The 14,473-nt window shown below is 35.8% G+C and overlaps 2 protein-coding genes across 2 annotated transcripts in view; both read right to left on the bottom strand.

Moving 5' to 3' along the window:
* Window positions 1-14,473, bottom strand: part of LOC136063394 (enoyl-CoA hydratase 2, peroxisomal-like) — a 36,137-nt gene that overhangs the window by 15,915 nt on the left and 5,749 nt on the right. The gene's annotated exons all lie outside the window — the stretch shown is intronic.
* Window positions 8,226-9,959, bottom strand: LOC112018303 (F-box/LRR-repeat protein At4g14103). Its single transcript, XM_024050815.2, has 3 exons — window positions 8,971-9,959; window positions 8,717-8,857; window positions 8,226-8,624 (listed from the first exon to the last, which is right to left on the bottom strand). Exons 1-3 carry the CDS (start codon window positions 9,922-9,924, stop codon window positions 8,316-8,318), a joined length of 1,404 nt encoding a protein of 467 aa, XP_023906583.1. The 5' UTR covers window positions 9,925-9,959; the 3' UTR covers window positions 8,226-8,315.

Genomic DNA, 14,473 nt, shown 5'->3' with positions numbered 1-14,473 from the left:
TCCATGATTTCCCACATACAAATTTAAAGATTAAACTCCCCATTATCATCAACCAGTTTTAGCACTTAGAATCTTGCAATTACAATTCTATCTTAGGGCTGCCACCTTATCCTCACGTCCCATCTTTAATGCTAATTAATTAAAAAAAAAAAAAAAAAAACCCAACCTTGCTACTTAAGAGCTAGAGAGGACTATGATCAAAGCAACAAATTAGAAAAAGCAGGACGAAGTGCAAAAAAAAAGTCCACCATTCAAAATAGAATTTAAAAGAGGTACCCTAATCTCTCTACTATTTTTTATTGATGATGATACCGAAAAAACCACCAGTGCACACTACTCGCATGTTCAAAAGCAACTGCACAACACGAGAAAGAGGAAATACCTATAAGAGAGCACCAGTGTAGTGCTGGCCAAATACCCTCTGAAAATCAAGTTAGAATCTTTTAAACTCCATAGTGCTAAAGATGTCAATTATGCGTACCTTGATTTGAAGGTATCTAGTTTTTTAGTAGTCGAATGTTGACTTTTCTTGGAGTCGAAGTCTTTCCCTATAAGAATCCTTTTTTTGAGAAATCCTAAACGTGATGACAAGTCTTTCCTTATAGAGAAAATCTTCATCAATATACTGAGGATAACTATAAATAGTTTTTTTTTTTTTTAAATCTAATAGTCTTTATTTATTTTTGTTGCAGTAAAAGGCTCACATGAAAAAACAAAATAAATTAAAAGCATTTTTTTAGGAGTAAAACATGGGAAGTGAAATTTAAATATAATCAGTTGTGAAAGAGGAAAAAAAAAAGAATTTGATAATTGAAAAAGTGGGAAACATTATTGGCATGTTAAAACTATAAGCACTTTTTTAAGAGTAAAACATGGAAAGAGGAATTCAACTGGCTTCTTTTTTCTTTTTTCTTTTTTGTATTTACATATTTATCTTGTTAGTTGAAAAACGTGTAAGAGAATAGATTGGGGGTATTTGGGGCATCAAAATTGAATAATCCAAACAAGGGAAACTTTTTATAAATAGTAGTATAGAAAGTATAAAATCTATAGATAATAATTATTATAGGAAAGTCTCGGAATTATTACTTAATTTGCTTTAAAATTTAGTAATTTATTATTATGTGACTTTGATGAAATAATAAATAAAATTTTTATTGTTTATTTAGATTACACATTCCCGGTCACATGAGCAAAGAAAGTTATGGTTGGTTTTTATTTAGGTTTGGGTCTAGTGATAATAGTGTGGGTTTTGAATCCATTTGCATATGATTAGGTATACCGATGAGAGGATATGGTGGTGATGGTGTTTGGTGGGGGCAAATGGGTGTGATTGTTTCTCTCTCTTTTTCTCTTCCTCTGTAGGTACATGTTTGATGGTGGTGTGGTAATGGAGTTGGGTTTTGATCAATTGTGATGGGGAATTGAACATGTGATGGTGATAGACGTGGACACTGATGGAATTGGTTTTACCGTTAGTGTGGGTGTTATGTTGAATTTTTAATTGAAAAATACAACATGAAAACAAACAAAAGGTAGACCAAAAAGGTTGTGCGAAACATAAAATGAGTTGGGAATAAAAATTGAGTACAAAAAATGAAAAGTGAAAATGAATATACACCAATACAAACCAAATAGCACCTTATATATCCGATATTTTGAGGTTTGGATACCTCACATCCAATAGTTTGGAAACTTAGTGTCCGTTTGACTTGGACTTATTTGCTTAGTTTTTAGTTTCTAGTTTTCATATACAACTTTTTAAAACTTCATTTGTTCTCATATTATTGAAGAATAAGTATACTTTAGCACACTTTCAACATAAAGCTAGATAAACTGTTTACAAACGAACACTTGATATACAAACAATCCAAAGGATTCCTAGAAGTGTTTATTTTAGATAGCTACTATTTAAAGGTTTAGATACCTTACATCCAAAAGATTTTATAATATGTTTTTTAATCATGTTGACGTGTTTGCTGTAGGAATTGTTTATGGGTCATTCCTGTCAGTCTCAACCAAAGCCCAAGGCATAAAATAAAGTGAGTTCTTTGGTACTTCATTGATAGCCTTTGGGCCGTGCCTCGAGCCCATCGTTGAGTTTTGGTTTAGACCCCCAACCCAACACAAATCTTATTTGTCAGAAGGAAAAACTTTTTTGCCGCCCGACAACATAATATCTAGACCTTAGAGGATTTCTAAAAGTGCGTATCTTAGATATCCTCTATTTAGATTTTAGAGGTTTGAATACCCCACATCTAAGAAAGTTCCAATATTGTGTATATCAACAATCCACAATTCGATTAGGTGATATAGTCTCCTAATTAGTTACTCAATATCCAAACTTTCTAGAGGGTTTCCAAAATTGTATATCTTTGAAGCTGTTTGGTTCAAAGAAAACAGTTATGTATTTTGTTTTCATTTCCAGTTTTATGCAAGACTTACCATTAAAAAACTAGTTTAGTTTAGTTTTTTTTTTTTTTTTTTGGTTCTTAGTTTTCTTTTTCAGTATCCAAAAATGTGAGTTTGGATACAAAAAATGAATACATATTTTTACCAGTTTCATTTTCACTAAAATGAATACAATGACACTTGTGTGTGTGTGTGTGTGTGTGTAAAACAAAGTTTGTGGGAACACACACTCGTCCTTTCCTTTATTACTCCCAATAGCTCTCTCTCTTACCCCCCGCCCAAGGGCAGAGCTAACTAATGCATTGGCCCCTCCAAAAATTTTTAAATCCTCTCTTATTGTAGGGAGAACTAGTTCTCAGTCCCTTTGATTTAATAGCTGGTCCCCGCAAGGTAAAAAACTTGGCCCCCCCCCCTCTTATATGCCAGCCATAAGAACTCCCTTCCCTCGTCTCAAATCCCCACTTTTCAGCCATAAAAATTCATTCATTTTGTTTTTTCCATTCTCCATTAAAAGCACAGCCATTGGTAGATCCCTTTTTATTTATTTAATTATTTTCTGCTAAGAGGCTAAGACCATATCCCATGTCCTGATGTTCATGCCCATGTCCTTTACAACAGTTTTACCCCTCATTTTTATCACTTTTTAGTCATTCAATTTTCCTAATAGAATAAAGTCATAAAATTGAGGTGTAGTACATTATATTTCCCAATTGAATTCTGTATTGAATTTAATTGTCCTTAAATGATAATATAGTTTGTATTTTATTTGTCATGGTAAACATGTGTTTGAATTTAATTGAAAAATCTAAAGTATTACACTTTAGATATTATACTTAAGTTTTGCAATTTCACAAAACTATTACAATATCCCCTTGCACTTTATAGTCACCCAAAAGACTCTACTCAATACTCATTGCCATTACTGAGTGCTCTCGCTTCAATTTCTCTTAATTAATTCTTCCTTACGATGCTCAATTGGTCGATTAGCTTGTTAGTATTTTGAGTGCTAATTTGAATAACACTAATAAAAAAATTCTAGTAGTAATCTTATGATATATATATATATATATATGATACATATATTTTTAAGACTTACTTTGGATTTAATGTTTGTATTTCTAAACTAATGCGCCAAGACATGTATGCATGTTATATTTTGAATTTTCTTGAATTGCAAATCAATATGATTTTTTATCTTGCCCCCCCCCCCAAGCAAAATTTCTGGCTACGCCCCTGCCCCTGCCCAACATAACAACAAAGTTAATCTTCACTATTCCCCCTCTTTTGTCTCAATACCAATAACCGCACCATCAAATACTCTCTCTACTTGGTAAGACCTCTCTCTCTCTCTCTCTCTCTCTCTCTCTCTCTCTCCCCTTGGAAAAATCAGCTGCTCTCTTCTCTCTTCACACTAAACGAAGTTATTGATTATATATATATATATATGTATGTATGTATGTATGTATGTATATTAATTTGCATTAAGCTAATTAGGGTTTGGTGGTGGGTGTGGCTATGATGACTGTAGTATGGGTTTTGATTTGGGTATGAGTGTGACTGTGGTTGTGGTTATGGTTGTGGTGATGGTATGGTTGGTTTTGATTTGGGTTTGGGTCTAGTGATAATAGTGTGGGTTTTGAATCCATTTGCATAAGATTAGGTGACCCGATGAGAGAATATGGTGGTGATGGTGTTTGGTGGGGGCAAATGGGTGTGATTGTTTCTCTCTCTCTTTCTCTTCCTCTATAGGTACATATTTGGTGGTGGTGGTGTGGTAATGGAGTTGGGTTTTGATCAATTGTGATGGGGGATTGAACATGTGGTGGTGATAGATGTGGACGCTGATGGATTTGGTTTTACTGTTAGTATGGGTGTTATGTTGAATTTTTAATTGAAAAATACAACTTGAAAACAAACAAAAGGTAGACCAAAATGGTTGTGCGAAACATAAAATAAGTTGGGAATAAAAATTGAGTACAAAAAATGAAAGGTGAAAATGAATATACACCAACACAAACCAAATAGCACCTTATATATCCAATATACCTCACATCCAATAGTTTGGAAACTTAGTGTCCGTTTGACTTGGACTTATTTGCTTAGTTTTTAGTTTTTAGTTTTCATGTATAACTTTTAAAAACTTCATTTGTTCTCATATTATTGAAGAATAAGTATATTTTAGCACACTTTCAACAAAAAGCTAGATAAACTGTTTCCAAATGAACACTTGATATACAAACAATCCAAAGGATTCCTAGAAGTGTTTATTTTAGATAGCTACTATTTAAAGGTTTAGATACCTTACATCCAAAAGATTTTTAGTACACAAACATCCATCATTTTGTTAAATTACCGATTATTTTAAAAGCTTAAACTATTGAGATATGGTAAATTTAATCATTTAACCATATACTTATAACGTTTCCCCTCACGTGTGGGCCGAAACTACCTTTTAATAGGTGAGGCCCAACACGTGGGAATTTAAATGAGAGGTAGAGTAGAGGAGACAAGGATCGAACTCAGGATCTCATGCTTTGATACCATGTTAAATTACCAATTGTCCAAAAAGGTTAAGCTATTGAGATATGGTAAATTTAATCATTTAACCATATACTTCTAACTCATTTGTTAAGGTGATGCAAACTTCTAATTAGTTTGAAAACTTGATATCTAAATCTTCTAAAGGATTTCTAGAGGTGCGTTTATTAGATATTCCCACTTATTGGAGGTTTGGAATACCTTGCATGTAAGATATTGGAAACTTGATATCCAAACATTTCAAATGATTTCTTGAAGCATGTATCCTAGATATCCATCATTTGGATGCTTTGACACCTCACATCCAAGAATTTATAGTATTGCGTATATCAAACATCCAACTTTTGTAAGGTGATGCATTCTCCTAATTAGTTTGGAAACTTCATATACAAACTTTATGGAGGATTTTCAAAATGGTGTATTAGATATATATATATATATATATATCAGGCAAACTACTTCCCCAATTGTTCTATATTTGAAGCAAAATCGACCTCCAAATCTTTTGCTTGGAAAAGTATTCTTTGGTCAAGAACTCTGATCAACAGAGGAGCAAGGTGGAGGGTGGGTGATGGTGAGACCATTCGAGTCTTCCATGATGCTCGGCTGGTAAACACAGCAGATGGAAAAATTGTTACCCATAAATCTGTCCTATTTCCTAACACCACTATAAGTTCCTAGATTAATCAAGCTTCGGGTTGGTGGAATATCCACCTAATTGATCGTTGCTTCTACCCCCCCGAGGCTGCTCTTATCAAAGCTCTGCCTCTTTGCTCTACTCCACAAGTGGATCTTTTGATTTGGCCCAAGGAAAAATCCTGTAATTATTCAGTTAAGTCAGGTTACAGACTTCTGTGTGAATGGCAAGACTTCGATGATAATCGGGCTCAAGTTTTGGATCAACAGGAGAGGTTCTGGAAAAGCATTTGGAGGATAAAAGTGCTAGGGAAGATAAAGCACTTTATTTGGAAGGCTTGCTCAAACTCTTTGCCAACCAAGGAAAATCTGCTGCAGAGGAAGGTTCTCTGACACTCAGTGTGCCGCCTCTATGCCAGAGAGTCTAAGGATGTATTTCATGCATTGTGGGGCTGTGAGAAATTACATCCACTCTGGAATTTGGACTTTGGTTGGGCGGATAGGTCTAGAGTAACCTCGGATTCTTTCTCTGATGTCCTGAAGCAGATTCAAGAAAGACCTCAATCAGTAGCTCTGTTTGCAGCTACAGCATGTCCATTTGGTATCATCGAAATAAAACTCGGTTACAACAATCCTCGTTATCGTTGGCAAAAATTTCAGGGTTCGCTCACGATTATGTTCGGGATTTTGCTAAGCAGATTAGAAGCTTCCCCAGCATTGGACATAAGGCCCTTAAGAGATGGTGCCCTCTTGAATTGAATCTAGTGAAGGTAAATTCTGATGGGGCGATGTTTAATGAGCGAGATGAGGATGGAATTGGTGTGACTATTCATAATTCCAGGGGCGAAGTAACGGCGGCACTGTCTGAGAAGATTCAAAAACCTCCCACAACTGAAATTCTGGAATTACTAGCTGCCAAGAGGGTTGTGCAATTCTCCCTTGAAACAGGCTTCAACAAATTTGTCATAGAGGGAGATTCAGAATCAATGATCAGATCTCTAAGGCATGGTGGTTATGAAAATTCACAAGGTGGTCATCTTATTAAGGATATCCTATTTACTGTAAACTCTTTTCAAAGTATTTCTTTCTCTCATGTTGTACGACAAAGCAATGCAGTTATCATGGCAAAGTGCTTCTCTACTGCTGGAGTTATTCAGCTGGAATGCTATCAACGCTCTAATGCTATACAGTTGGAGCTACAAACCATACAAAGATAAGTGATTTTACTTCCATATCTTTAAATTTATAGCATTGAGTACATGATTACTTTGCCTTTAAATACATATTACTTTATTTCAACCACTATTACAATTACTAATCAAAGCTATTATATCAAACACATATTACATATTTATTCAACTGTTATCATGATTCTTAGGCTTTGGGTTTTATGCATTTTGTAGGCCTAAAAATATGCTGGTAGCCATTAGACCATGTGACCCAATGTTGAGTTCCGGACACAACTCCCCAAACACAACCCGGGCCTAGCAAGGTCACTAATCTAGCGGATAACACGTGGCCGAGCAACCGAAAAAGGCCCCCAAACACATTTATAACCTCCCTCTCTCCAAAACAACCATGTCCTCTCTGTCAAAAAAGGAATGTACCATGTCCGCATAAGTTGTTTTCATATCCATGTGCCTAGTAGTACTTGCTATTTTTTTTTTTTTTTTCCCTTATTTGAACTTTTTTTAGCATGGGACATAGAAAATTCAGCATTTAGACTTTCAACTCAAGAATTCACGTCAAATTGATTCAAAAAAATTCACGTTAAACCTTACATCAGATTTGTGGGGGGTCAAATCGAAGTCAAGGAAGAACAATGAGAAATCGAACTGGAAGGCCGCAAAGGGACCGTCCTCGTTAATATCCCATGAGAGCAAAAACAAGTCCATGTCATTGAATGCATCCAAATGCTTAAAACATGGTGAACTTTGATAGACATCATTTTATAAATCCTATGAAAAATCCTCATTTGTACAACAAAATCTTGTTCATATTGAACAATCAACTATATTTGATTTAGAAGCTATGTGAACACAATTACTCCCAGCAAACTCGTCTTGAACAGGAAGAGAAAAGTTGGAGTTGAACTAACAAAGATGAACATAGTGCTTTCAATAAGAGCATTTTTAATTACACACCAGTGTGCATGCGCCACGGCAATTGAAATCATGTGTTCAAAACACAATTTTCAGTTAAATTATGAAATCATGTTTTCAAGACATGATTTCACCTTTTCAAACTTATAACTGAAATCATGTTTTGAACACATAATTTTTCAAGGCTGTGTGTATATGGATGTGTGCAACAAACATTAATCTTTCAATAATGTGCTCACATATATAGATCCGGATTCCGGACAACCAGTTCCCCTAATCTTGATTATATCATTGAATATTGAGATCTAGCTACATATTTTGGCCAATACATAATATTTTTAGTGTGTATCTTTTTTATACAAATGATCGAGGTTTATGATTGTACTCCAATATATCATTTAAATGCGGTTTAGGATCTAAATCATAGTTGTTCAAAGTTCAATCACAGACAAAGTTCACAACCAGTTTCAAATTGAAAGCAAAAGCTAGATAATAGTTCAGTTATAGAATTAAAGGAAGTACTAGTTTACTCAATGGTTGTCACCAACATAAGAACCAATTTTATATCAATCGACTTCATGAATTCAAGACATTGCCTAAACCAAATATTAAGCAGCTTTATATCTTTTAGCTAAATACAATTTGACAAGACCTAGAATGCCTGGGAAACAACAATAATTCCTTGAGAACACAAAGCTCCTCCTCTGAATTTAGATTATAAGAAGAGATTTTCATTGTCTTTAAGACCTTTGCCCTCTTTAGGAAATGTTTAACAAGTTTCAGCTCATTCTTTAACCCTTCAAATCCTTTATAATGAAGAGTTGTAAGGCATGATGACAGACATTTGCGAACAACTTGTTGCAGTGGCTCCTCATAGAATATCATGTCACAAGTGAAACTCTCTTCCTTTTCACAACTAAAAAAGTTCCTTTCTTCCTGACAAAAAAAGACAGTAGTCACTTGAATCAATTCAGGAATGAAAAAAATAAAAGATAAAAAGACATTATATCATCATTGAACTTACATACCTTTTCAACAACGAGTACTGCAAGATTAGGAGTCACTTGAAGCAAGTGCGGTAGCACATGCAACATACAAGGACCCTTAACCTTTAAGAAAGACAAATTATGAAACATGGGAGGATCAAATTCAGAAGCATTGCAGAGGAACTGCAACACAACATAACAATCACAAGTCACAAACAACAATATTACTGCTTGTCCAAGATTGAAGCTCTCAACCATTTAATAATAAACCATGAAAAAACTTGCGCTTGTTTTACCTCAGTGGTATTTGCTGACAAATGGAGGGATTTAATGTCACCGAGTTCTCCGATGAAGTCCCATACCCTGCTTCCATAGTGTTCATAATAATCAATTTTAGTTAAATCAACATCAATATCAATGACCGCTTCGACCAAGTTAGACAGATCTTCCAACAATATGCTATCCAAATGACCCCCAAAATTAAGGTACTCCAAAGCTGGGGCCTTTATTTCAAGTTTGTAAGGCAACTCATCAAATTCCATATATAAATGTAGTCTTTTCAGTGTAGGCGAAATGAATTTACAATGCCAATCCGCGTACCAACAATGCACTTTAACAGACAAATCTTGTAGCACCGGACATAAAGTGGGTAGAGTAAAAAGATAGTCGCAGCTATTGAAGTTAAATTCAAGATGCAGAATCTTGAGACTCGGGAACACAATGGATGAAGATGGAGGAGTATCGTACTCAAAATTGCCACTCAATTTCAAAGCTATTAATGTTTTACAGTTAAAGAGGCTACAGGGCAAGTAGAAAGATCCGTTAGAGTTAGGATCAATGTTAAGGTCAATATCTTCCACGCCACGAGCAATCGCAGCGCGGACCCATGTATCCATGTGTACTGGGTCATAAACTCCATGACCCCAATGGAGACGAAATTTTTGTACCTGACTCGCACTGCGAAGAGCCCAGACTCTGGATACTATATGCGCAAAATTAAAATTGTACCGCTTATGACTTTGCACTTCGGCTGAGGACGACGTCGTTGTGAGTTCGTAGTAGTCGAAGTCAAGCTTTGGCACAAGAGTCCAGAGTGTCTTCCACCTGCTCGACAAAATGCTTGTGACAACAGCCTCTTTGGTTGTGAGCAACGAAAGGATACGGCAGAGGAGAGACTTCGGTAAATTGCTGATCCTGTCCGCTTCTTCTGGTTTCTGGCGTTTTGAGGTTGATTCAGCCGAGCAAACCATTCGGCCTTTGTTGAGGCAATAAGCTTTGGAAGGAGGAGGGTCTTCCACGCCACGAGCAATCGCAGCGCGGACCCATGTATCCATGTGTACTGGGTCATAAACTCCATGACCCCAATGGAGACGAAATTTTTGTACCTGACTCGCACTGCGAAGAGCCCAGACTCTGGATACTATATGCGCAAAATTAAAATTGTACCGCTTATGACTTTGCACTTCGGCTGAGGACGACGTCGTTGTGAGTTCGTAGTAGTCGAAGTCAAGCTTTGGCACAAGAGTCCAGAGTGTCTTCCACCTGCTCGACAAAATGCTTGTGACAACAGCCTCTTTGGTTGTGAGCAACGAAAGGATACGGCAGAGGAGAGACTTCGGTAAATTGCTGATCCTGTCCGCTTCTTCTGGTTTCTGGCGTTTTGAGGTTGATTCAGCCGAGCAAACCATTCGGCCTTTGTTGAGGCAATAAGCTTTGGAAGGAGGAGGGCTGGGTACGGACTCTATCAATTGAAACCGTCGGAAGTGGGAAAGTTTTTTTTTTTTTTTAAGAAACCATCGGAAGTAGGAAAGGACATTAGTTTACTTTAAACTACTCAGAGCATTCTTAGGGATTATTTTTCAAAATAACACTAAAATTCAAACAATTTTGTTAGTTAGCACGTTTTCAAAACTATTTAACAAATTAATAACTCGAGTGTAAAAAACTCAATTTTGTAGCGCTAAATCGAGTATTACAGACTCAAGTTCTATGTGTGGAAATCGATCATTACGGACCCGAGTTCCATACGAAGAAGAACCAGAAGGAAGAACCTAGAAACCCAGACAAAACGAAGAAGGTTCCAGCAATGACGAAGATCCGAAGAAACCCAACAAGAAACCCGAAGATCCAAAGAAACCAAACAAGAAACACGGAGGATCCAGCGGCGACGAAGGTTCCAGCAGCGATGACAAAGCTCCTTACAAGAAACACGAAGATCCAAAGAAACCAAACAAGAAACACGAAGGATCTAGTGAAGGCAAAGGTTCCAGCGGCAGCGACAAAGCTCCTTTTGCTGAAGATCTTTGCTGAAGAGTTTCAATATGGAACTGGAGTGTTTCACTCTCAATTATGAAGCTCAAGTGTGAAACACTTGATTTCCAATTGAAACTTGACAGATCCTTGCCCAATTTCAAAGAGTAAAATCGAGTCTAACGAACTCAATTTGTTAAATTGCTAAGTTGTTTCGAAACCTTGCTAACTAATGAAATTGTTTAAGGGATTTGGTTATTTAGAAAAAAAAAAAAAAAAAATCTCATTCTTAGCAAAGGTGTCAAATGCTATAAATGCTATAATTTAGCGTCAAATTTTAAAAAAGCACCCTCCATCAAAGGTGCTAGATGTTATTAATTTTGACATATAGCTAGAGTGGGCAGCTAGAGATAACAACCCACTGTAGCAAGATGTTAAAAAAAAAAAAAATTGTTTGTTTAATGAAACATTGTATCAACAATGGATGTAATTGTTGATTTAAATGAATAAAGAATAAAAAAAGAATATTTAAATGAAGTGGTAAAATAATAGAACCTTTGATGTTAGATGTATTGTAAAGTGAGTTGTTAAAATGAATAAAACAACTTTTTGAGATGCTAAATGCTATATTTTATAGCATTCTTAATGAGAATGCGCTAAGAGCATTCACAATAGTGGTGCTAACTAACTATATTGCTATTTTTAGCACCACTAAAAGCATCTACAATAGTGGTGCTAAATAACTATAATGTTATTTTTAGCACCACTAATACTTAAAATGTATGTTGCAGTAGTTGTGCCATATCTAAAAAAATAATAATATTTTATTAAACTTCTCTCTCTTCTCTCACCATCCAAAGGTCCAAACAAGCTCCGTGGAAATGTGCTTTTCTCTCTTCTCTTTTCTTTCTTTCTCTCCTTCTCTCTCTCAACCACCTGCTCTCGTCCTCTCAATCAAACTCATACGATGTCCTGGACCTTCATCACCGGCAAGAATTCTCGAATTAGCATAGCTGATACAGGTTTGTGTTCGGGCGTACGAGTCGGGTCATCCAGCCAAATTGTGTCGGTTTCGATGAAATCAGAGAGACCCAGAAAGTTAAAGAGTGAGAAAATGAGGTTTCTGATGAAACCCAGAAGGGAAAGTGCTTGGAGAAAAAGGTTTGGGAAGAAAACCTTGGAGCTCACCAACTAGGGTTGTAAACGAGCCGAGCTTTTGTCAAGTAGTGAATGTTCAAGCTTGGCTCAACGGCAAAAATAGAATGTTCAAGCTTGACTTGAGCTTGATACCAGCCTACAAATAATGTTCAAGCTTGAGCTCGTTATAAAGTATAGAAGTTTGAGCTCGGCTTCGCTTGATTCATTAGTCAAGCCAAGCTCTGTTTCGAAACCTTGCTAACTAATGAAATTGTTTGAGGGATTTGGTTATTTAGAAAAAAAAAAAAAAAAAAAAAAAATCTCATTCTTAGCAAAGGTGTCAAATGCTATAAATGCTATAATTTAACGTCAAATTTTAAAAAAGCACCCTCCATCAAAGGTGCTAGATGTTATTAATTTTGACATCTAGCTAGAGTGGGCAGCTAGAGATAACAGCCCACTGTAGCAAGATGTTTAAAAAAAAAATTGTTTGTTTAATGAAACATTGTATCAACAATGGATGTAATTGTTGATTTAAATGAATAAAGAATAAAAAAAGAATATTTAAATGAAGTGGTAAAATAATAGAACCTTTGATGTTAGATGTATTGTAAAATGAGTTGTTAAAATGAATAAAACAACTTTTTGATATGCTAAATGCTATATTTTATAGCATTCTTGGTGAGAATGCGCTAAGAGCATCCACAATAGCGGTGCTAACTAACTATATTGCTATTTTTAGCACCACTAACAGCATTTACAATAGTGGTGCTAAATAACTATAATGCTATTTTTAGCACCACTAATACTTAAAATGTATGTTGCAGTAGTGGTGCCATATCTAAAAAAATAATAATATTTTATTAAACTTCTCTCTCTTCTCTCACCATCCAAAGGTCCAAACAAGCTCCGTGAAAATGTGCTTTTCTCTCTTCTCTTTTCTTTCTTTCTCTCCTTCTCTCTCTCAACCACCTGATCTCGTCCTCTCAATCAAACTCATACGATGTCCTGGACCTTCATCATCGGTAAGAATTCTCGAATCAGCATAGCTGATACGGGTTTGTGTTCGGGCGTACGAGTCGGGTCATCCAGCCAAATTGTGTCGGTTTCGATGAAATCAGAGAGACCCAGAAAGTTAAAGAGTGAGAAAATGAGGTTTCTGATGAAACCCAGAAGGGAAAGTGCTTGGAGAAAAAGGTTTGGGAAGAAAACCTTGGAGCTCACCAACTAGGGTTGTAAACGAGCCGAGCTTTTGTCAAGTAGTGAATGTTCAAGCTCGGCTCAACAGCAAAAATAGAATGTTCAAGCTTGACTTGAGCTTGATACCAGCCTACAAATAATGTTCAAGCTTGAGCTCGTTATAAAGTATAGAAGTTTGAGCTCGGCTTCGCTTGATTCATTAGTCAAGCCAAGCTCGAGCTCAATATCAAGTCCAAACTCAAGCTTGATATCATGTTTTTGAGCTTGAGATCCAACATAAGTATATTATCAAGCCTATATCAAGTTTATTATCTAGCCTATTTGGTTTGGATGAGTGGTCTCAACTTATAATTAATTAAAGTTTTAGAAAGATATGATTTTACTTGTTAAGCTCATATCGATTTTATTACTAGACTCATAAATAAGCCTAGGCTCAACTTGTTTTGTTACTTTTGTATCAAGCCTTGGTGTTCACGAGCTTGTTCATGAACAATATTTTTTACTTTGGCTTGACTCGTTTATCAAAAAAGCCTAAAACTAAAGTTTAAGCATGGTTTGTTTATAAACAAACAAACATGAATGAGTTTTTTATAGAGCCAAACCTGAGTTGTTTATGAACGACTTGATTCATTTACAACCTTATCACTGACGCACCCCCCTTCCAATTGAGAAACCCATGGAGCTCATTGACCCACCCCTTCCGCCGACGCCATCCTCCTCACTAAAGCCCAGCTCTGTGATCGGTGATTTTTTATTTTGTTTGTGATTGGTGATTTTGTTTGGTTTAGGTTAAGGAAAAAGATTGGGGATTTAGGTTTTTTTTTTTTTTTTTTTTTTTTTTTTTTACAATGCATTAAGAGCATGCCACAGCAGTGACTACTAAAATTTAGCTTTTTGGCAGTTGGCACTTGCAAAAGCCATTTTATCTATTTTACCTCTTCACACTCAACATCAATGGATCTATATTTTTACTATTTGATTAAAATAATACAAATAACTCATTTAGAATAATAATAAAAAAACATCTACAACAAACTTCAGTAACCAACCACAACCACCTCCCCTCCACCATTAGCCATAACCACACCCACAACCACCACCACCACTGCCACCAGCAGTCTACAGCGGAAAAAAAAAAAAAAAAAAAAAAAAAAAAACCTAAATCCCCAAACTTTTTCCTTAACCTAAACCAAACAAAATCCCCAATCACAA

The sequence above is a fragment of the Quercus suber genome, unplaced genomic scaffold (genome assembly GCF_002906115.3).
Source record: "Quercus suber isolate HL8 unplaced genomic scaffold, Cork oak 2.0 scaffold_522, whole genome shotgun sequence".
Classification (NCBI taxonomy): Eukaryota; Viridiplantae; Streptophyta; class Magnoliopsida; order Fagales; family Fagaceae; genus Quercus; species Quercus suber.
Note: the sequence above shows the minus strand (reverse complement) of the source record. Positions and strands in the feature narration are given on the sequence as shown.

Coding starts and splice junctions, on each gene's coding strand:
- LOC112018303 (XM_024050815.2), bottom strand. CDS start 9,924: ATGGTTTGCTCGGCTGAATCAACCTCAAAACGCCAGAAACCAGAAGAA. Junction 8,858..8,970: donor TGTCAGCAAATACCACTGAG/GTAAAACAAGCG, acceptor GTTGTGTTGCAG/TTCCTCTGCAATGCTTCTGA. Junction 8,625..8,716: donor CAGTACTCGTTGTTGAAAAG/GTATGTAAGTTC, acceptor TTTTTTTGTCAG/GAAGAAAGGAACTTTTTTAG.